This window comes from Myotis lucifugus, unplaced genomic scaffold, assembly GCF_000147115.1.
Source record: "Myotis lucifugus unplaced genomic scaffold, Myoluc2.0 scaffold_437, whole genome shotgun sequence".
NCBI classification, from domain to species: domain Eukaryota; kingdom Metazoa; phylum Chordata; class Mammalia; order Chiroptera; family Vespertilionidae; genus Myotis; species Myotis lucifugus.
Window position 1 is genome coordinate 375,328 of NW_005871485.1, and position 23,248 is coordinate 398,575.

Genomic DNA, 23,248 nt, shown 5'->3' on the forward strand with positions numbered 1-23,248 from the left:
TATCTAAGCAAAACAATCCTCATTCTTTTCTCCCTATTGGAAGCATTTTTTCTTTATGCACCGGCCTTACCAACGTTGCTTAAATACCCAAGAAATACCAATTCGAACGCTGGTGAAACGACTGAAATGGGCACTGCTAGCTGAGATGGCACACTGGCGTTTACTCAGGAATATCAGTTTTGGATCAATCTGTCTCGTTGGCCTCAGTTACTCATTTTTAAAAAATATAGTCTTATTTATGTCAGAGAGGAAGAGAGAGGGAGAGAGAGAGATAGAAACATCAATGATGAGAATCATTGATCAGCTGTGTCCTCCATGCCCCGCACTGGGGATTGAGCCTGCAGCCCCGGCACGTGCCCTGACCCAGAATCAAACCATGACCTCCTGGTTCATAGGTCAATGCTCAACCACTGAGCTACACAGGCCAGGCTCAGTTATTCATTTTCAATCAGGCAGATTCAGGGTGCAAATGCAGGGGGCATGTCACACAAAATCCCATGTTTTTCTCAAAACTAAATGCCTTACTCTAAAGAGCTTTGTAGAAAGTGGAATGAATACAGTACTGGCAATGCATGATGTCAGCCATATAACAATATGTATAGAGAAAAAGATGAACTAACACCAAAATTAAAGCATCTGCTTATGAGTGGTGGGATTTGAGGTGACTAAAATCTTCATTATCTACTTTTCTACTAAATTGTACTTTTTAAAAAACTGAATTTCCTTTAAAGGAGGGAGGGAGAGAGGGAAGGGGGAAGAGAGGGAGAAAGACAGAAATGCTACAGTGCTGTTCAAATGGCCTCAAGTGGTCCTTGTGGGCGCAGCTGTGCGAGTCAGTGTTTTCTGGAGGTTTCCTCTGAGTGCCTGGACGGTAGGCTGGCTGTGCTCATGCCCATCCTTGCTCTCACAGCTGACTGCCTCGCACTCCATTAAACACACACCAGTCTGTCGCTTTTGGTTCCACTTGATTTCCACTCTCCCTTCTGGCTGGTAGCCATGGAGTCCTCTTGGCAACCTCCATACTGGTTCCCATGGATACCCCTGACTCCCAGACAGGCCGCAGCTCTGAGCAGATGGTCACCAGCACTGGTCAGGGAACAGGCTGAGGGGACCTCTGAGTTATCCATCACCCTGCATCCTTCTGTTCACCCCTTCCCCAACACATCACACAAGCACACACATACCCCTTCCTAGATCCTGCCCTTGACAAGGGACTCATAGCCTTTCAAACATCACAAATACGAAGTCAATGGCTTATCTTTATTGAGCACCTCTTGGAGACAATAACTTGTGAAGCGCTTTGCATACAAAGGGAAAGAAATGATTTACCAGCCAGCTTAAGGAGTTCAGTTTTTCTGACCCAACTCAAACATGACTGCTTGGGCCAAGTGTTTTGGACAGTGTGTGTGGACAATTGGTGTGCATGTGAATAGCCTCAGAAGCATCCTGAAAATTCAGGTTCCTGGGTTGGACTTTAGAAATTCAGATTCAGGAAGTCTGGGGTAGGATCCAGGAGTCTGCATGGGGCCCAGGAATCCGCACTGTAAGCAAGCACTCCATGTGACTCCAAGGCAGGTGGTCTAGAGTCCGCTTGAGAGAAAACCTTCCCGAGCTCAGGTATTCTCAGACTTTACAGTGCTCCTGGGTCTTGTTAAGGTGCAGCCTGACTTAGTGTGCCCAGGCTAGTACCTGAGATGCTGTACTTCTGATTAGCTCCCAGGTGAGGCTGATGCTGTAGGTCCGTGGACCACACACTTTGAGTAACAAGAACCTAGATCAGTGATTCTCAACCTTGGCTGCACATTAGAATCACCTGGGAATCTTTTTTTTTAAAAAATATATTTTATTGATTTTTCACAGAGAGGAAAGGAGATGGATAGAGAGCTAGAAACATCGATGAGAGAGAAACATCGATCAGCTGCTTCCTGCACACCTCCTACTGGGGATGTGCCCACAACCAAGGTACATGCCCTTGGCGGGAATCGAACCTGGGACCTTTCAGTCCGCAGGCCGACGCTCTATCCACTGAGCCAAACCAGTTAGGGCAACCTGGGAATCCTTTTAAGATCCTGATTTCTGGGCCTCATCCTCCAGAAATTCTGTTTCTTTGTTACTAATGTTGTGGCCTCACCTCATAACAAAGAAACAGAATTTCCGGAGGATGAGGCCCAGAAATCAGGATCTTAAAAAGATTCCCAGGTGATTCTAATGTGCAGCCAAGGTTGAGAACCACTAACCTAGATGGTCAGCCAAAAGCCCAGTTATGTTAGCCAAAGGGCTTAGCAATTATTCAACAGTGTGATTCAGAGAGAGCGCAGAACAGTGACTCCACTTCCTGCCGGTAAACTCCATAAGCCGAACCGTACCCAACACACCCACTGTGCCCACAGTGCCCACATTTCTAGTCGTATCCCTGCCATTCCCCGGCAGGAAGTCTATACCAAGGCCTCTCACACTACCCCTGTTTCCTGTGCTTGGTTTCTCACACCTCAAGCCTTTGTACATGCTGTTTGGGGCATCTGGAATGCATGACCCTTACCTCTCGACCTCCATTTCCTGGAACCTCGCTGACTACACCGCAGCATCATGGCACGCCCTGTCTATACGCTGTCCATACATCACCAGCAACCGATCAGAAGAGATAACCAAAAAAATCTCATTCATAACAGCAACAAAATCTAGAAAACATCTGGGGGCAGCGGAGTTGGGGGTGGGAGAAAAGGGACCTTTTTGAAAGATATAAACAAAGACCTGAGTAATGGAATGACATAGCTTGTTTATACAATGAAAGATTCAATATTATAAAGGTATCAATTTTCTGATTAATCCATTACTTTAACCCAAGCCAATTCAAAAATCTCAATAATAATTTTTGTGGCAGCTGAAAATTCAGCCCAAACTAAATATGGAAGGGTAAATGTCTAAGAAAGACCAGGACAATTCTAAAAAAGAACAACCAAAGAGGAGCCTGCCCTGTTAAAAATCAAAACCTAATACAAGGCTATAACAATTAGGTATCCATCGTATTTGTTAGGAATAGACAGCAGGCCAGTGCAACAAAATAGAGAACCCGGAAACAGATCCACACAAAAGAGGGAACTTGCTATAAGATAGAGGGAGCTTTTTAAATCAGGGGACAAGAATGACCTGTCAAACAAATGGATGTGGGACCATTGGCTTTCTACATAGAACATGAAAACGCATCCCTATTTCACACTATGCATAAAAATGAATTCCTGGTGTATTACAAACCTAAATGTGAAAAAATAAACCTTGTCACCATCAGAAGAATATATATAAAAAAAGTGTCTACCACGTCGGGATAGTAAAGTATTTCTTAAATTGGGAATAAAAAATCATAAGCCATAAAGGCAAGGACTCTTTTTTGTGTGTGTGATGTTATAGCAGCTTTATTCGGGATAGCCAAAAACTGGAAACCACCCCCATGTCCTTAACTAGAACGAGCACACCACGGAAAACCACGCAACCACCCAAGGGGAAGAACCGTGGGCCCCCGCAACCACCTGGATGAATATCCAGAGTATATGCTGAGAAAGCCCAATCCCAAATGGTTACAGACTTTTCAACCCCATTTTACATTCTTGAAATGACAAAATTGGAGATGACAAACAGATCAGGGGTTGCCAGGGATTAGGGATGGCGGATGGGGACGGGGGGAGGGGGGCGGGGGTGTGTGGCTCTAAAAGGGTAGTTAGAGGGAGATGCTGATGGTAATGGGACAGTTGTATGCAGACTGTAGCGGCGGTCACACAAAGCTACACATGAGATGATATATAACTAACCATCCTCACTGCCCAGTGTCCATTCCTGGTTTGATACTGTATTATAACTAAGATGTAACCATGGAGGAAAGCAGGGTGAATATACTAAAATAAGAAATTGCTGTGTGACAAAAGACACTATAAACAAAGGTAAAAGACAAGCCACAAGATGAAAAGATTAGTAATCAGAATCAATGTAGCTCAATAAAAAAGATATCACCCTAATGCAAGCATGTCAAACTCAAAGGCTAACACAGGCCAAATAAACGAGGCATGCAGCCTGCGGGCCGGAGTGTGACATGCTTGCCCTAATAGGACCATAGGCATAGCGTCTGAATATGCAATCCACAGAAGAGGCATGCAAAATGTCAATAAACACATGAAAACCTTAATTTCACTGAAAATCGGGAAAATAAGAATTTAAAAATATATCATTTCCACACTATGAAACATAGAAAATTATAACTGACATTTAAGAAAAAAGGATACTTTTATACACTACTAGTTGAAGTATACTAGTAAATGAGTCAGTCAGTAAAAAGAAAAATGTTCCAATATCCAGTGAAATGTGAATAAGTCAAGATCTAGCAATCTCACTCTTAACTCTTTGTTGGGGTCCAACCCCAGCGGGTCCAGGGGTCCCCAAAGGTGTGGACGGAGTCGGCGAAGAATGAATGACATGGAAACTGGTTTCAGTTCATCAGCATAGCGAGGTTCTCCCTCCAGGATCTCCAGCGAAGTTCTGGTTAGGAACTCCAACCAAGTTCTGGTCAGGATCTCCAACCAAGTTCTGGTGCTATGTTCTCTCGCTAGGTTCTCCAGCCAGGTTCTCCAGGTTCTCCAGCCAGGTTCAGTCACCAGGTTCTTTAGCCAGGTTCTATCCAGGTTCTTTTGCCATGTTCTGTCTAGGTTCTCCAGTGAAGTTCTGTAGCCAGGTTCTGTCCAGGATCTTTTGCCATGTTCTCTCCCTAGGTTCTGGTTAGGATCTGACGAGGTTCTGATGTTTATTGTCTTGTTACATCCGTATTTATACCAGCCGATTTTAATCCTGTCAATTTCTATTACAAAGGTTAGGGCGTTTCTTATCTCCATTCCAGGGAGTAAAGATTATGTAGCTTAACTACCCGCCTGGCACTTAATTAAGGGGTTGTATCCCCTCCCTAACCTCAGGGAAAAATTCCTACCTGGGGAAACAACCTTTCTCGGAGAGGTGACTTTGGTTAAAACACATAGCGCCAAGAAGGGGAGCAAACATATTAAGAACAGTATGCCATATACGCCAGGTCCCTTGAAACAGCAAGGATGGACCGGCTCCCAGCAACTCTTGAACCTATTTATTTATAAATAAAGACATGTATATGGATATTCACTGTTGCATTACTTGTGATAGTTACAAATTAGGAAACCCTAAATATAAATAAAGATAATTATGTGACATATTCATATATTGGCAGATTATACAGTCAATAAAAAGGAGGCACTGTATGCGAATGGGGGTTTATGTATGCCTGTTTGTATTTTTCCAAGATATATAATGTTGAGTCCTGGCTGGGTGGCTCAGTTGGTTAGAGTGTCATCCCATACACCAAAACGGTTGCAGGTTTGCTACCCAGTCGGGGTGCCTATGAGAGGCAACTGATTGATGTTTCTCTGTCATATCAATGTTTCCCTCTCTCTCCCCCCTCCTTCCCTCCTTCCCTCCTTCCTCTTCCTCTCAAATCAATAAACATATCCTCGGGTGAGGGTAAGAAATAAAAAAGATATATAATGTCAAGTGACAAAAAGTCACAGAATGCTACATAGTGTTGGACATCGTGTAAGTAACCATATACACACATACAGCAACGCCTTATGTAGCTTATGGATAAAGAGGTATGCACACCAACATTATGACAACCTCCTGTGGGGCAGAGGGAGGAGCAGAATGGGTCTGGGCCAGGTGGGCAAAAGGAACTTTCCTGTGGGACGGGGGAAATGTTTTAGCACAAAAAAGACCAGAAGAAAATGTAATAAAATTTTAAATTAAGAATATGGATGTTATGCTATTCTTTGTAGAATATTTTTTAAAGTTCTAAAAAAAGAAAGAAAGAAAAGTGCTTTGAAGATTTCTCAGACAAGGTACCACCAGATATTTAGACGAGAGTGGAGGCAGTATCAAATGGATAAAACGGACTCCTTGACCATGAACTCCCTCTTCAATGCTCACGCTCCCTCTTCTATCTACCCTGTGTTATCTGCAGCAACCTGAAATACACACAATCTTTGGCATCACGCACTGGGGTTTCCAAGGGGATCCTGGAGCATGGTTGAGTGAGGGGGCCTGGGCCGAAGCCCTAGTGATAGGTGAGGAAAATGAAGCCAGAAGGGAAGCTTGTCCAGGGTCACACAGGAGATGGAGCAGATATCACGGCTCATCTCTATCCTTCTGGTCTTGGCTCAAATGCCACTGGTTTGTTTGTTTGTATAGAAATTATTTTTATTTAACAAATGATTTCTAACAAAATTTCAAGACTACATAGTTTTTTCTGGGTTGTTTTTCACAAGTGTCCATTATTTAAGAATTTCCCTGTGAGCTCTGCATCAAGCTGGGATGGATGCATATGCATCTAAATGTTCACATTTTGAATTTGGTTGGAATTAGTTCCCGAAAACCATCCTCTTCTAGGTAGGCAGGAATTGAATAAATGAAAGCACATGTGTTCTTTTCTTTTTCCAGTATTAGTATTTTTTACTGAGCTTTTTAGGGTCTATGTTTTTCCTAATTGTATATTGACCATCCTCTTTAAGATGTTACTTCATCATTCTAATGATACCAATCAATAATCGGGCCACAAGGTTTGGTATAGGATATGCTAACGGATGATCATCTTATACATATAGGATAGATAGCAGACTTGTTTTTGTTCTTTTTTTAATCCTCACCTGAGGCTATGTTTCTATTAATTTTGGAGAAAGAGAGAAACATCAATGTGAGAGAGCGGCATCGATCGGTTGCCTCCTGTATGCATTCGATCAGGGATCGAACTTGCAACCTAGGTATGGGTCCTGACCAGGAATCAAACCTGAAACCTTTTGGTGTAAGGGATGACACTCCAACCAACTGAGCCACCCGCAGGGCAGGGCTGCAGACTCTACTTTTACTATGATTATTTTTCCTTTGGGGACGCATTTCTCAAGTTCCAAAGCAGATAGGTAATCATGGTGTTACCTCTGTTTCTCTCACTAGCTCCTGGTCAGACATATGTGCTAGGTGCCAATAACCAGGAAACAGTCAAATATTTCCATGATGCTGATGGGTGTGAATTAGCTGAAAACATTACTGATCTGGGTAAGTTGATACTTTTTTAACAGAAAGTTTGTGGCTAGATTCTTCCACCATTACCGCCCGAGAGAATGGGGGTCAGGGCAGTTCTTTCCCAAAGTCTGTGTCTATTCCCTTAAGACTATAGCATTTTTCCCTTTGTGGTCTGTCCCATCTCCCTCAAATCTCCTTGTGTCCCACAACCAAATATATATTCTTTCAAGCCAAACACAGAATAAATTACTTGATTATAGTATATATAGAGTATTTAAGGTATAAATTGTTTTTTAAAAATCTATGTATGTAGTCTCACCATATGACATACAGCTTACTTATTAGATTCCTAACTAGCTAAAGCTCTGGGTCTCACTAAGCTTTTGCGATCTGAAGTCTTTAAGTGCTCATTCTTGGGGTTTTCACTCCCTTTGTCTTTTTTCTGGTTTCAGGTCCACTCTATTTCCAGCTTACTGTATTTTTCCATGTAGTATAAGATGCACCGCGCCTCTCCCCCCGCCCGCCCCCCCTCAACTTTGCCAACCCAAAATTAATAAATCAATATTTTAAACATATTGCTGGGTTTTCCTCCTAAGGCCTTCTCCTTTTTTGGCATCTTAAGGTGTTGTTCTTCCTGTTTTCTCCACTGTCTGATCGTACACTCAGTGGGAGGAGGTACAAATTGTCTCTCTGCAGCTCTATTTCCATGCTCTTTTGCATAGCTGATTACATTCAGTTTGAATTTTGCAGAGTAAGACAATTGCTTACCAGTATTTATCTTTGACAGCTCAGAATGCTCCGGTCAGGTCACACTCTCCACCTCCATCTCCACCTCCATCTCCACTTCCAATTACGGCATCAGCTGACGTCAGTAACAATAAGGCTCATGATTGGAGGAAGCCTGTTTGACAAGGTATGGGCAGCTACGCACCTGCAAAGCTCCCTCCTCGACTGACTTCTGTGTATAAGACACCCCTCGATTTTCAGTCTAACAATTTTAGAAAAAAATAGCATCTTATATATGGAAAAATACGGTAATTCCTCCCACCCCCTGAATCTCTTTTAGTGGTTTTCTCAGTGTCTGGCCATTTTGTTTTCTCTTCACCTGTTGTCAGTCGACAGCCTCTTGGATCATTTAGCTCATTCTGTGTTTTCCTAAAATGGCTCCACTAATCTTCATATTTCCTCTTTCTTGGTCTCTCATTTCTCTACTACATTTTCTTTGTGGTAAATGCCCTTCTTCTCCCTCACCACCAGAGTCCCTCTTGGCCTTTATTTGATTCTCTACATCGATGTCAAATGCCACTTCTTCAGAGGAGAGCTCAAACTCCTGGTCTAGGTTAGGCTTGTCAGCTCCCATTAAAGGCTCTGTTAGCACCTTGCACTTTCCCTGCCTAAAATTCATCACAGCTGTATTTAATAACGAGCCATTGGCATGCATGTAACACCGTATCTATCATTACACTGCTCGCTCCACAATGAACTCTGCCTTGTTCAATGAACTTTGCCTTGTTCATAGCTGTAATCCAAGAACTTAGTTCACAGCCTGTTCTGGGTGACTGCTCTCCTGGTACCTAAACTGCTCATTTATTAGTATTAATATTTATAATTACAACTGCAAGGGCATTAATGTTTACAAAGCATTTTCAGATCCACACAATTTCACATCCACATAATATTTCCCCATTTTCTGGAAAAGGAAGTTGAGGCTCAGAGACTTGAAATAACTTTACCAAGGTTATATAAATAAAAAGGCTGGGATTTGAACTGAGGTTTATCTGATGCCAAGATGTTTGGTTGACCCACTGCACCATGGCTACCAGATCAGTACCTGTGATTACTAATTTCTCTTCAGTTCTTCACTTTTTCTTCAGAATCCTTCCCTCTTCTACCACCCCCAACCCTGAAGACCTTTCTTGGTTAAAAGCATACATGCTTCTGCTGCTGCATCATCTTCTCCTACTTCCTCCTCTTTTTCCTCCTCCATCATCATCATCATCATCATCATCGCCATCATCTTTCATCATCACATTTATCCTTATTATTGAAGCAGGAATGGACACAGAGTAAATCAGGATCTCCCAAACACAGACTTTACCGTCATATCCCCAGAGCTTAACTCAGTGTCTTCATAGGAAGTACTCAACAAATACAGGGTGTCCCCCCAAAAAATCACAGGATATACACTTTAACAGCTGATAGTTCCATTTTGAAAATGAAAGGTATTTTAATAAACACTGCCTTTATAATTATTCATAGTGTGTGTATACATTTTGGGGGACACCCTATAAAGACTGAATTGAATTAAAATTGTTCATTCACAAAGTAATACTCTGTACTAAAATCCTTCCATTTAGATAGAGATGAAAGCAGCACTTAAAAAGTATCTCCTCCTCACAAATGTGGTCTGGCTTAGAACTATTATGATGTGTTAAACGCCCCCCAGAGAATGGTGTTAGATTAGATTCTCAGCAGCTAGAAACACCCAGTCTCTCTCCAGTTCACAGCCAGCCTTTCGCAGACTCTGGAGAAATGCTGGGTCAGGGCCTGTTTGAGGAGTCATAACAACCCTCTCCTGGTAGAGCTCTCTTCCATGCTTTCCTTAGGTGCTGAATCACAGACAAGTGAAGTATGGCTGCATGCACCTTTTAATACCACGTATTCCTTGTCTTTTTTTTTTTTTTTAAGCCTTGTTCCAGCTCCAGGGGAAACCCCACACAAAATGGTCATAGCAGCCAGAGACTAACATTATTTCACAATGACGACTCCTGTACCTTGTATATTTGGTTGTCGTGAGAGATGGGTTGGTTACCCATTATATATGAAGACAAAGAAACTCTCACACATCCATCAGTGCCTTGTTGCTTTCAGTTGTCAGGAAACAAGAGAGTGACTATGTCGCTTGGGAAGAATAAATGATGTGCTTTAATAAGGCACAGTCAAACCGAGTATTCTCAGGCACTCTGTTCAAGAGGTCATTTGCTACTTAAATACAGAGTCTGAAACTTGGTATCACAGTATTCTGTCCTCAGTAACACAGATCAGAGATTGGCAAACTATGGTCTATGAGTCAAATCTGTCCCTCTCACTGTTTTTGTTCAGCCATGAGCTGAGAAGGGTTTTGCAGGTAAATATTTGCAATCAATATGATGAAAGCGAATGCTAATTTTAAATCCCATTTCAGCAAATATTATTCCCCTAAAAATCTATTCTTCTCATTAGTAGACCTATATTACAAAAGATTTGCATTCAATTATTATTATACAGTAATTTCATCAATAAAACTTTTAGGAAATTTGTTCTCTCTTTTATATAATATTTAAGAGCTGGCAAAGCCTAACATATGTACTATCTGCCCCTTCACAGAGGGTTTGCTGATCACTGATCTAGGCCTTTCCACACTGTGTCCTGCCATGTCACTCCTCACACTTGGAACACTTGTCATACCTGAGTATCTGTGGCTGCCCCACAGCTCTCCATGCGCGAGCTATCCATTGGGCCTGGAATATGTCACTCCCTGCCTCCCTGATTGCTTTGCCGACTGAAATCAGACCCATCTTCCTAGGCCAAGCTCAGATGCTACCCTCCTGTCTGAAGTCTTCCCTGACCCTCCAAGTTGACTAAAAATACTCATAGAGAATCTTTTATCTGAACATTTCATGGCTCTCTTCCCAGAAATTCAGAACATGTACACACAGAAGTGCAAAATTACCTCTTTATATTAGCCAAGCAGACCTCAGACCCACTGGGGATACTGGCAAGGAGGATAGTGGCTACCTATCGAGTGCTTACTAGGGACTAGGCACTATGCTAAGCACTGTACATACATCATTCATTCATCTGTTCAGTTAATATCTATTAATACCATGCACTAAGCCTGGTGCTGGGGGTGCAATGGCAAATCAGACAGGTAAGAGAGTCACAGAATTAGTGGAATGTTTAGTCTTGCAACAACTTTGCAAGGTAGGAATTATTGGTTCTATTTTACCAACGAGGAAACAAAATCAGAGAAGACGGGTTAAGTAATTTGCCCAAAGATATATAGTAATAAGTGGTGAGCAGGATTTGAATGCAAAGCTAGACTTCTGAGAGAAGCTGAAATTACTAGTAAGGAGTGTTCTCTTAAATGGCCTTCTTTGGTTTTATACCATTTGTAAAGACCTCAAGGAAGGAATATAAAGTTCTTACTTTTTGCCTTCCCAGTGGAAATAACTCCGTGCTTTTGACCCAATGCACAGGTATGCCTTCTTCAGGAATGGTCCCTGATTTAGACTGAGTCAAAACCCCCTTTCCTCTACATGCCCGCAGTGCCCTGTGCATCTTTTCTCTCACTAGAGCAGGAACTCTTTTAGGACAAGTACCATGTGTAATTCACTTCTGTGTTCCGGGTCCTAGCATAGTGCCTGATACAGATATGATAAACGTTCACTGTATGAACAAATGAAAGACTTCGCTGGTAGCCTGCTCTTATAATAATGAAAGTAGCCAGTATTTACTGTGATTGGGTAAAAGCATTATCCCTCTCCCTCTTCATCATGACTCTGTGAAGTCACTACTGTGTCATTATCTCAAGGTCACACAGATTTTAAGTTACAGAGAGATGATCCAAACCATTTTAATGGCCACCAAATCCTTCACAGGACACCTCCCAGGACTTCTACAACCATCTTTTCCATGAATCTCCACTTCACCAACCCTTGTTGTGGCCCTAGAGAGCTCTGGCCCCTGATTTTAACCCTCACCAGGCCCTGCCTGGTAGTTAGATGCTTGCACCCATGTTACCTCCCTCACAAGACGGCAGCTCCTGTGAGCGGAATCATGTGCTCTGCACTCTAACTCCTTAGAGCCCGTAGCTCCAGCCACTGCATGCTCTCAAGACGTTGCATTGAACTTGGAATAAAAATAATATTAAGCCCACTGCATTGTTACGATGATATTATAATCCAATAAAGCCAACCTAATTCCATGCTTTTATAGTATAAGCTTCTTTCACAATGGACCAAAAGCCCCGAAGAATAGGAAGAATTTAGAAAGAGGATGAGAGGAAGAGGGGAGGAGAGAAAAATGTGAGCAACATCCAGCAGGAGTTCCATGTGGGGCCTGCCAAGGCCCCGCTCAGGCTGTCATTGGGCTGTGTCACCTGCTGAGGCCCCCCTGACTTCAATGTGAAACCAGAACTGAGAACCCCCAGGAAAGGGCATCAGGTGTGAGTGAAGAGCAGTGGGCAAGACGCTGGAAGCACCTGACAGGTTAGGTCCTGGAAAACCTTGAGGCACCGTGCCTGGGTCTTGGGCTGGAGAGGAGGGGGATCCATGGAGAATTCGGAATAAGGAGTGGTGAGACCACCTACCCCTCTCCACTGCAGAAACAGGCTGGTGAAGGAGAATGGCCTGGCTTAGGAGAGCTGGAACCACAAAGACATGAAGGGTGGGGCGGGGAGACACACAGTAGCCCTCCCAGGAATGACATGTCAAACTGAGGGACAGGGAAGGGGTCCATGTGGGCTCACAAGTAAGATACAGCTGGAGTCTGGAATGAAGAGAACCAGGTTTCTGAGCCAGCTCAGCCACTGGCTGGTTATGTGACCTCAGTCCCCAGACCTCCCGGACTCAACTTTAAAGAGAGAGCTGTTTACTTTAAAGGCCATTATGAAGGCTAAATGGGGGAGGAAAAATATGTTAAAGCAATTGGCACAGAGTAAGGACTCCACAAATAAAAATAAGGTTGAAACTTAATTATGTCTCTCTTCTCTCTCACATTCTGCCCTTTCGCATTCTGCCATTGTCTATCTTTACAGTTTAATAGAGAACAATTCTTAGGGGTTAAAAAGATGGTAAAAATGCACTCTAGGATATGCCACAACGTGGGCCAACTTTCTGGAGTCACTGTACGAAACAGACAGTGACCACAGGGAACAGCACAGTGGAGGAGGCAGTGATTCAGGAAGGCACTTACGGTGGGTTTTGTGGCTAAGAGCCTGGGCCCAATTTTCCCACCATAAATGGTTACACCAGCTTGGTCCTGCAAAACCCTCTTCATTCAGTTGGAAAACAAATACACAATGACGATGAACTATGCGAGGAGAGAACAGACAGGAGTACACGTGGGGTAGTTCCTGCGGGTATGCACACGACCAGAGGCAGGGAGGTGGGAAGTGGGACAATGGTGAGGCCTGTGCTCTTGCTCTCAGACACACAGACACCCAAGGTCCATCCTTGATTCTTCTTCTGCCCAACCCTGATATGTTGGCACTGGCTGGGCTCTGGCCTTCTCTTCTGCTCACCCTCTTTACTCTCCAGCCACTCTGACACCTATGGGTTTGACCCTCACTGACAGCTCAGTATCCATATATATCTTTCTGTTCTGCCCTTTCTCCTGAGCATCAAACCTATATCTCCATTCACTTAGTTTTTATTTTGTTTTTTACTTTTTGTTGAAATATAACATACATAGAATAAAGTCCATAAATCTTAATTTAACAATTAACCACCCAGATCAAGTTATAAAACATTTCCAACATCTCAGAAGGTTCCCTCATGCTCCTTCTCAGCCAATTACCCACCCACCCTGGAGACCACCACTCTTTTGATTTCCATCACCATCAACTACTTTTGCCTATTTTTGAAATTCACATAAATGGAATCATTAAGTGAGCTGTAACGGGTTTCTTTCATCATCATGGAGATCTATCCATATTATTGGTATTGCAGTAATTTCTTTTTTTTTCTTAAAAATTTTTATTGATTTCGGAGAGGAAGGGAGAGGGAGAGAGAGGAGCATCAATGATGAGAGAGAATCATTGATCGGCTGCCTCCGCATGCCCCACACTGGGGATCGAGCCCACAACCCAGGCATGTGCCCTGACTGGGAATCGAACAGTGACCTCCTGGTTCATAGGTTGATGCTCAACCACTGAGCCACGCCTGTTTTATTGCTCTGTAACAGTGGTTCTCAACCTGACACAATTTTGCTACAGACACCCCCAGGGGGTGGCTTTTGGCATTGTCTGGAAAAATTTATTTATTTTTGTCTGGAAATATTTTTGATTGTCACATCTCAGGGTGGGTGTGGTGGGGAATGCTACTGGCATGGCGTGGATAGAAGCCGGGTGCTGCCAAACATCTCACAATGCACGGGACAACTCCTCAAGACAATGGTGCAAGACGTCAATAGTGCCAAGACTGAGAAACCCTGTATATTACTTTTCTATAGTTACTGTAACAAATTACCACAAACTAAATGGCTTAAAGCAACATGCATGCATTGTCTTAAGTGTCTTTCAGTTCTGTAGTTAAGGCGTCTGAAATGGGTCTCACTGGCTAAAATCACGGTTCAACAGAAGCAAGATGTTCCTTTTGAAGGCTCTAGGGGAGAATCCATTTCCTTGTCTTTTCTAGCTTCTTAGAGGCTTCTGGCAGTCCTTGGCTTATGTGTCCTTTTTGTCATCAAATCTAATAATGGCTGGCCAAGCCTTTATCACACTGCCTCACTGTGACATTAACCCTTTCACCCATAAATATCTCCCTGATTATAGTGGACTCATGTGGATAATCTGGGATACTCATCCCACCTCAAGATCCTTAATTTAATGGATATATGCAAAGTCCCTTTTGCTATATAATATAATATAATATAATATAATATAATATAATATAATATATTCACAGGGTCCAGGAATTAGGATGTGGATGGGGGAGGAGAACATTAGTCTACCTACCACACCCTGCCATGTGATATTCCACTGTATGAAAATACTGCAATTCATCTATCCTATTGTTGGTGGACATTTGGTCTGGTTTTACTTTTTAGCTTTTATTCAAAGCTGCTATATACTTCTTGTACAAGTCTTCTGCGCGTATTTCTGTTAGGTATACATACTCAGGGGTGCAATTTCTGGGTCATAGGGTAAAACATATGTTTAACTTGGGTAGATAAAGCTAAGGAGTTTTACAAAGTGATTGTAACAATTTGTACCCTTACCAGCAGGGTGGGTTTCTAGTTTCACTTTCCACTGAACATCTCCATGAATTTAAGAGACACCTTAAATTCAACTTCTCCAAAACTGTGCTACCTAGCTCAATGAATGATTATTTCCCCTGATATCCAAAGCATGCAGTCTGGGAAGCATCCTAGACTCTTCGCTTTCTGCTCACTTTCAATTAGCCACTACATTATTTTATTCTGTACCATCTGTGCTTATTTCCATTCTTTCCTTGCTGGAGGTCTTCATCACCTCAGTCCTTCCTGGATTCCATGCTCCCAGTCTAACCCCCTCCAGTCCAACCTGCCCACTGCTGTTGCAGTCACCTTTTCTAAAATCCAAAACCTAATCCTCTTCTTCCCTTTGCTTATATGGTAAAGGAGCTGGCCCCGGCCTACTTACCCCGTCTGCTTCTAACCGTTCTATTCTCACTCAATGAGACCTCTAAGCTTTACCAGCACAGAACTGCTTACAATTTCCTCATTTAATGCCCACTCATCTTTGAAGATTCAGCCTACTAGTCCCTTCTTTACTGACCCCTCTTCCTGATAACCCTTATCAAGTAGATTTAAACCTTCTCTCTTCTGTGCACAAACTTTTTATTGGAGTACCTATTACTTTTCAGTGATCTCTGCTGAATAAACATAAGCCTTCAAGAGCAATGACTGCTTTGTCATACTAGGAATTAGCCTGATATATAGTGGACACTAATCAATGTTTATTGGAATGAAACTGAGTTGAGATAATACATGCTAATATGACATGGAGGAAGGGCTGTGCAGGGAAGTAATAGTATCATTTTCCAGGGCTACTACAGAGATTGCAAAAAAAATGCACCTAAGGTTTCTACCAGCCTGCCAAGAACATAGTAGGTACTCAATTAGCTACTATTATTACTTCTAGTGGTGAAAACTAGCATCTTTAGTGAACATCAAGAGGATTTTTAGCTTGTTGGTCAAGGCCAATCTTACAATTTTCTTCCTTTAATAAACAATTATAAGCACATCTGTCTACATTTATACAACTGGCAGTTTGTCAAGCCAAAGCTGCACTGATATGGAGGGGGCTCTTTAATCCTAGTGAACATTTGTTAGATTATTTTAGTTTTGTGTCTGGAACACTGAGTGATTCTTAGTGATGGTTGATTTAGAACTACCTTTGGCTTGACTCTTTTTTTAAGTTCATATATGCATTAGATTCCAATTTTTCCTAAGAGAGCAACCAAGAATTGATTGTGTTATCTTCACTCTTCTTTGTGTGTTAGTCTCAGGCAGCATTATATCTTTGAAGGTTAACTGCACAAGGTCAACCAATGATCTAGCCAGATGCTTTGCACATGGTAATTCCTCAGTAAAAACACCTCACTTTACAAAGTGTTTCCCCATCCTATATTTCCAGTACCCAAATGGCACTGTACATATTTATTACAATATTACTGACTATATCTCCTATGCTGTACTTTACATCCCCATGACAATTTTGTAACTACCCATCTGTGCTTCTCAATCCCTTCACCTTTTTCACCCCTCTCCCTGTATGCAAACATTTAAAATAACAAATAGCAAACCAAATTCAGCATAATAAAATAGATTTTTATCTAAGCAAGGTTTATTTTAGAAATGCAAAGATGACTCAATATCAGAAAAATCTATTAACAGATTAAAAAGAAAAATCATATGATCACCTCAGTGATGCAGAGAAAGCATTCAATAAAATTCAATGCCATCCACATTTTTAGAAACCCCTAGTAAACAAGGATAAAGGGTAGTTTCTTAACCTGGTATGAAGCTATCTCATAAAAACCTCAGAGCTAACCTCATACTTAACAATAAAACTTGAGAAGCATTCCCATGTCCCAAGACAAAAATGCTTTTTATCACCTACTATAAAAATTACACCAATGTCCTCATCAGCGCAGCAAAACACACACACACACACGCACACACATGCACACACGTACGCATGCACACGCCACAAATATAAATATTAGAGAGGATGATAATGAATTGGTATTTGCTAAAAACATCCATTATCTTCACAGACAACCAAAGAGAATCTACAGACAAAACTAATTGAAGAGTGTGGTAAAGTTGCTGAATACAAGATTAACATACAAAAACTAATGCACATGAGCATTAACAAATTGAAAAATGTAAAAAAAATACTCATTACAGTGGAAAAATAATTTAAAATAGCATAGGCAAAAACAGATGATCGTTTGGCATTAGCTCAGGCTAATGGAGTAAAACAGAGATCTTGGAAATATATGCAAACATATGTGACCCTTATTGTGAAAGAGAAGATATTAGTGGAGGTATCAGTGGGGAAAATTGAACTTTTTAAAAGGGCGTTAGGGTATGGGAAAAGAAAAAATTAGCTTCCTTACCTCATTCTAAATATAAAGGTAAAATCCAGTTCGATTATTAAAGACTTAAATATAGTAACATAAAATTTAAACCCTATTGTGTCTGTGCATGAATTTTTTGAGAAAATTACAAAATGTAAGTGAAGGACATAAAAGACTTAAATGGCAAGAATACCATGTTTGAATGTGGGAAAACTCAATACCATAAAGATAGCAAATCTTTCCAAGAAGTGGTTTTCCAAGTCTGAAGTTCACCTGCATCAAAATAACCTAGAGTACTTTTTAAACTGTAGATTCTCGGGCTCCATTTCAAACTGCTGAATCGACAGGTCTGGGGAGGAAGCCCTGGAGTCTGCATTTCAGAAAGCTCTCCAAATGATTCTTTTGTGTACTAATGTTTCAGGTCCTTTGCCGTGGGGAAGAAGGTCATAACCTGAATTGCCCAGGAGAATCACCTGGGACAGTTTTTTCTGAAATTCAGGTGCCCGAGCCACACCCCATAACAACTGAATCAGAATTTTAAACTGAATCAGATTCAACATTTTAAAAGTGCTGCGGTGATTCCAACGTGCAGCCCAGGTGGAGGGCCAGTACCCTGGATGACAATGCATCTAGAATCAGGTCTGTAAGGTTTGCTGCCCTTCCTCATCTGAACATTACTCCTAGTGCTAACCTAGTAGGAACTGGACTTTATTTTGATTAAGGAAACACAATTTCCTTCCAGAAGGGTTATGACATTCATTTGGTATCCCCCGCATCCTGTCTGATACATAGCAGGGGCTTGGTGGTAATTTTCTGAAATAAATTCAACTAAGTGAAAATGAATGAAATGAATCAATATGTAGGTAAACAGAATTTTCACCAAATGCCACTGGATTCAACAAACCTATATGGCACCTAGCACAATGTTAGGCTATGAGAGATATAGAGATGAACAAAATATACTTCTTCCCTTCAATTGTTCATGATCTGGTGGGGGAGGCAGAAACAGGCAAAAGTATTTTACAATTGAGCAGACAATGAGAAGTGTACAGAATATTAACACTCCGGTGTGGGGTGAATTTCCCGCCAAAATATAAGATGGCTCTGTCTTTTGGTTTTGTTCCATCCACCAAAAGGGTGGATTACAAACAAATATTTGGTAATACGCAGTTACAATCGGCCCGAGTTTACACGTTTCCCGCACTCCACCGCAAATCTATATGAACCGAGTTAAAGACGGCTCCCGCGGAGTACGCGCAATTCACGCGAGCCGACTTAACTCGTTTCCCCCACTCCAAGTGTTAAAAAGGGAATAAAAGAAAATTTGGTTCTGAATGACAGAATCTGGAAGGCATCATTGAAGAGTGGCCTTGAAGTATACCCAGGAAGAAATTCGGAAAACGGGCAGTTGCGCTATAGGCATAGGGAATTCTGCACAGCATAAGCCTAGTCAGGCGGGCCTTTCTCTAACCTTAATGGAAGACTGTAGGGCAGATATTAAAGGCTTCCTTTCTTTCTGATTTCCTTGTGACCACTCTCATTTTTCAAGTATTTTGCCTCTGGTTTATTAAATCTACCTCCTGGTGCCTCAGCTGATTTCTTCCAGGAAAAGTTTTCATTAGCATTTCTATGGGGAGCACCTGCTTCCCCCTCTATCCCTATTAACTGAAGGCTAGGGCAATTGGTTGCTAAGAGGGGAATTTTAATCCCCTCCTCTGACTCATCTATTTTCTAATTTAGAATGCTAGGTCTAAAATCACAAATGGCTCACCAGTGAAATCCATCCTTAACATTAAAAATGTAAAAGACATGCTTCTCAATTTTACATCTTTAACATTAAAAATGATAACAAAAGAATGCTTCTCAATTTTATATCATCTATGTAAAATGAATGTATTAAAAATCAATCAACTTCATGATTGTGAATAATTCTAAAGGTACCTTAGATACCATTTGAATGCAAAAAAATCTCAGGCTAGTGTGGGTAGGTTATGAATTAGATGAACTGTTAAATAGGGAAGGTTTCTCAAAACCACAGCATCAAAGGACATTTGATATTATCTACTGAATGTATATTGCAGGGTAAAACTAATTAATATGTATATGACTCTAGATGCTGAATGTATATTTTGTATTATATACCAATATATTAAGCTGATGGATTATGTGTTCTTTATTTAAGCAAACTGCTCCCATTGATGTCATGTGACAGATGTCCTTTGTAAAGCCCATGAGATAAGCCAGTCACCATGGTGTAAACCACCATGATTTATGTAGAGTGGCAGAAGAAAAGGGTTTGTAAATCAAATTATCATTGAAATGGAGGCCAACTTGGCTTATAAGGCAAGGTAAGCCTCCTTTACAGCAGACAGAGGGCATGTTTAAATTCAGCAGATATTCAGAATTATACCAAAGCAAAGAATGTGAGACAACTGGGAAAGAAAATCAATGTTCCAGATAAGCCTACCATTTCCAGGCATTTTTTCTTTATAGTATATTTCATTAATTGATTATCTGATTTTTCATATCTACTTTCGCCCAAAGTGCATTTCCCTATTACTGGTTTATTTTTCTTCTGGAGCAAAAAATAATATTAAATTTCACATCAAATTTGTCATGCAGTTAAATTGTTCCTTAGAGAAACTGATGTCTCTCATCAACACTCATTCTGATTCAAAACCATTCTGATTATCCAGCAAAATGGAAATGCTGCCCAGAATCATATGCATAATTAAATTTTACAGAAGATCCAAATTAGAAAAAAACATTTTTGAGGTGCTCAGATTTTTTTTTTGATAGCCATCAAGAATAAGCATTCTCTCATAACCAATGGACACAAGACACTGGCGGGGGCGGGGGGGTGGTGGTGGTGAGGGCATGTGCTGGGGGGTAGGGGAGGCCGGGGGAAGGTCAATGGGGGGAAAAAAAGGAGACATATGTACTACTATCTGTAATACTTTAAACAATAAGATAAATTTTTAAAAAAAATAAGCATTCTCACTAGCTATAAGAGTATAGCCTTCTGCTATTCAATCCAATCACTTGCAGTATGTGTATAATTCTAATTGTAAAGCATGACATGCTTACTGTACAGTTAAGGTGTTTTTTGGGGGGAAGAGGCTATACAGCACATAGGTACAAGCCAAAATATTTAGAGTGAGTTGTATCTGAAGGGTGGGTCATTCCCTGACTGTCTGGCCAATCATCCATGGACAAAGAAAGCCCCACCCACTTGGAAATATGAACTGAGTGGGATCACCCAAAGAGATTTGAGAATCTGGAATCTCTCTTGATTGGCATTGACTCTATGGAAGTGAGGAGAGGTAGTTCCTGCCTGGTGGGTGTTAAGGTTCCACCTGCCACAGGGTCATTGAGTGGGAGTAGGAAGATAAAGAGGCCAGACCAGGAATCTGAGATCTTGGGCCAACTTTGGGGCTCTCAGGGAGTGAAGTAGGGCCCTATAAATAAGAAAGCCATGGCAGAATCACAAGCTACATCTTGGCTTTGTTTTTTATGCCCCTTTCTTTTCTTTTTGATGCTCTCTTGGTAGCAGCATAAAGATATTGTGAAAATGTTACCTCCTGGTGACTATGAATCAAGGAAAAGGATACGTGTCCTCGCATGACCCAGAGCTTTAGAGGGAAGCGGTATGCTCCTTGGGGACCAGTGTGGTCAAGATAACAATAAACCCAGAGAATAATGTCAAGTGGGAGGTGGAATGCAGGAAGATGGAGTAGTGGCCAACAGAGTGGCTGCCCCTTCTCAGTGGAAAATGCTTTCCAGAGTTAAAACCTGGAGAGGGGTTGATTTTGTCTTAACAGAGAGGATGTTAACTATGCTAGTCTTTCCTCGGCATGTAAAGAAGTGTTTGTTATGTTCACTGGAGAAAGACCTGTCTGACATGAGGCTGCACATAGAGTCTTGGCAAAAGACACTACTTCTGCAGTCCTCCTGGCCACACCCTCTGGCCAGCAGGAGGCAACTGGCTGTGGCATTGATGAAGGACCCCATAAGCCACATTTTTGATACCTTTCATTCAATTATCCATCATGCACATCTGCTTCCCCAGAGACCTCCATGCCCGATGTTACATGTTCAGAGTCAACTGTGATCTGCTAGCTGGTTGATTCGGGTTGAAAAATAAAGGCAGGACTAAAAGCTAAGCATTCAAAAATACATATTGGATGCATGAAGGATGACAAAGCAGGCTGGAAGGGCTGAGACTACAGCAAAGGGAGAATTCTAGAAGAATGGGAAGAGAGAGAGGTTATGCCCTTGCTTGGAAGCATTCATTTACAGGGCATTCAACTGTGTTAAAAAAAAAGGGGGGGGGCGTTCTTGGTGGTAAGAGAATGGGAAACACATCTGGAGAACATAAAGAGACAGGAGAAAGGAGAGAAGGCTGGGTAGGACATACCTACAAAGTGAAAATCAGAATAATGAAGCATCCTGCAGAAGGCTGGAAGAGGACCAAAATGTACTAATCATCTACTACGTGCCAGGCACAATTTCCCCCCTGAATCATCTCATTTAAGCCCCACAATGTCTAGCATAGTGCCTGGCATAGAGTAGGTGCTCAATAATAAGTTGGATATTAAATTAATAAATGAGCGAGTACTTCTCAACCTCTCAATCACATCCAATAAGAGCCTGAGGCCCAGACGGGTTAAGAAACTTGCCCAATGTGCCACAGCCAGTAAGAAACCTAAGGAGTCTGACTTCAAAGCCCAGTGGTAGGAGGAGGGTGAGCTATAAGGATTTTTGAAGGAATCCAGAAAAGGGTGTGGTGCTTGGGTATCTCCCAGGGACTGAGAGAGGGGAAGGAAGACTCAAAGGCCAAGCGAACTGGGCTAGGGAAGAGGGCTATTGGTCACTGGGAAAGAATTCTTCTTCTGGAAGAATGGGGCCCTGGGGGAAGGCATGAAGGCTGGTGGGTGGCGACTGAGCCAGCAAGGGGCCGCATCTAGACTAGTGCAGTGGGTAAGCTGGGTGGGGCGGAATGGAAGCACAGCCTGTGAAACAATTGCAAAGGGTCTTTGTTGGGCAGGGAGGGATCCGAGGTGGGGCGGGATGGGGAAAAGGTGGCTGAAATGGTCAAGCGAAAGACCTGGGCAGGTTGGGGAAGACACATAAGAAAGTGCCGAAAGGAATCAGCCACGGGAGGGTGCCTGGGAAGGGTCGGGGAGAGTGTGGTCTGGGTTGGGAGGGGAGGCTGAATGTGAGGCCTGCGAGGTGGAGAGTGAGTCCTGGGTAGAGGGTCAGGGTGACCAGCCCCGTCGCAGGAGCCGAGTCCGGCATCTCACCTGTAGGAGCTGCCCACGGCACTCGCCACCTCCTCGCGGATCTGCCTGTTGAGGGCGTCAGCTGCCGCACGCCCCTTGCCACCCTCGGGGCCCGCGACCTGGGCCTGGGCCTGGGCGGCAGGCAGCGGCGTCTGCTCCGGCCCCAGCCCCTCGGCGCGACGCAGCATCCAGGCCGGCCCGGCCTTCTTGCGCGTGTAGCGCTCGTCCGAGCGCATCGCCTCTCCCGCCCCGAGGACACCCGCTCCGCCAGGGGCCTCCGCGGCCACCTGCACCGGCCAGCGCTCCTGGCTCGGAGGCCGGCGCTTGGGCGTCCCGAGGACAGGCGCTGCCGCCTGCGAGGCCGCGGGGATCGGCACGGCTTGGGGATCCACGGGTGGTCCACGCGGCGCGGCAGCGGCCAGGCGCGGAAGTCCTTCTGGTACTGCGTCTCGCGCTCGAAGGGCACGTCGAGGCTGTACTCGCTGCGCGGCCGGCAGCTCGGCTCTGGCCTCCAGCGCGATAGTCCTGCCGCATCACGAGTCGCGGCCGCGCGGAGGTGGA

The 23,248-nt window shown here is 42.9% G+C and overlaps 1 protein-coding gene across 1 annotated transcript in view; it reads right to left on the reverse strand.

Annotated features, from left to right (window-relative positions):
- The window catches only part of MAP6 (microtubule associated protein 6), a 79,974-nt gene that overhangs the window by 55,574 nt on the left and 1,152 nt on the right, over nt 1–23,248 (reverse strand). The window contains 2 exon segments of the mRNA XM_023744212.1: nt 22,709–23,063; nt 23,066–23,212. Coding sequence (XP_023599980.1) covers nt 22,709–23,063; nt 23,066–23,212 — 502 coding nt within the window.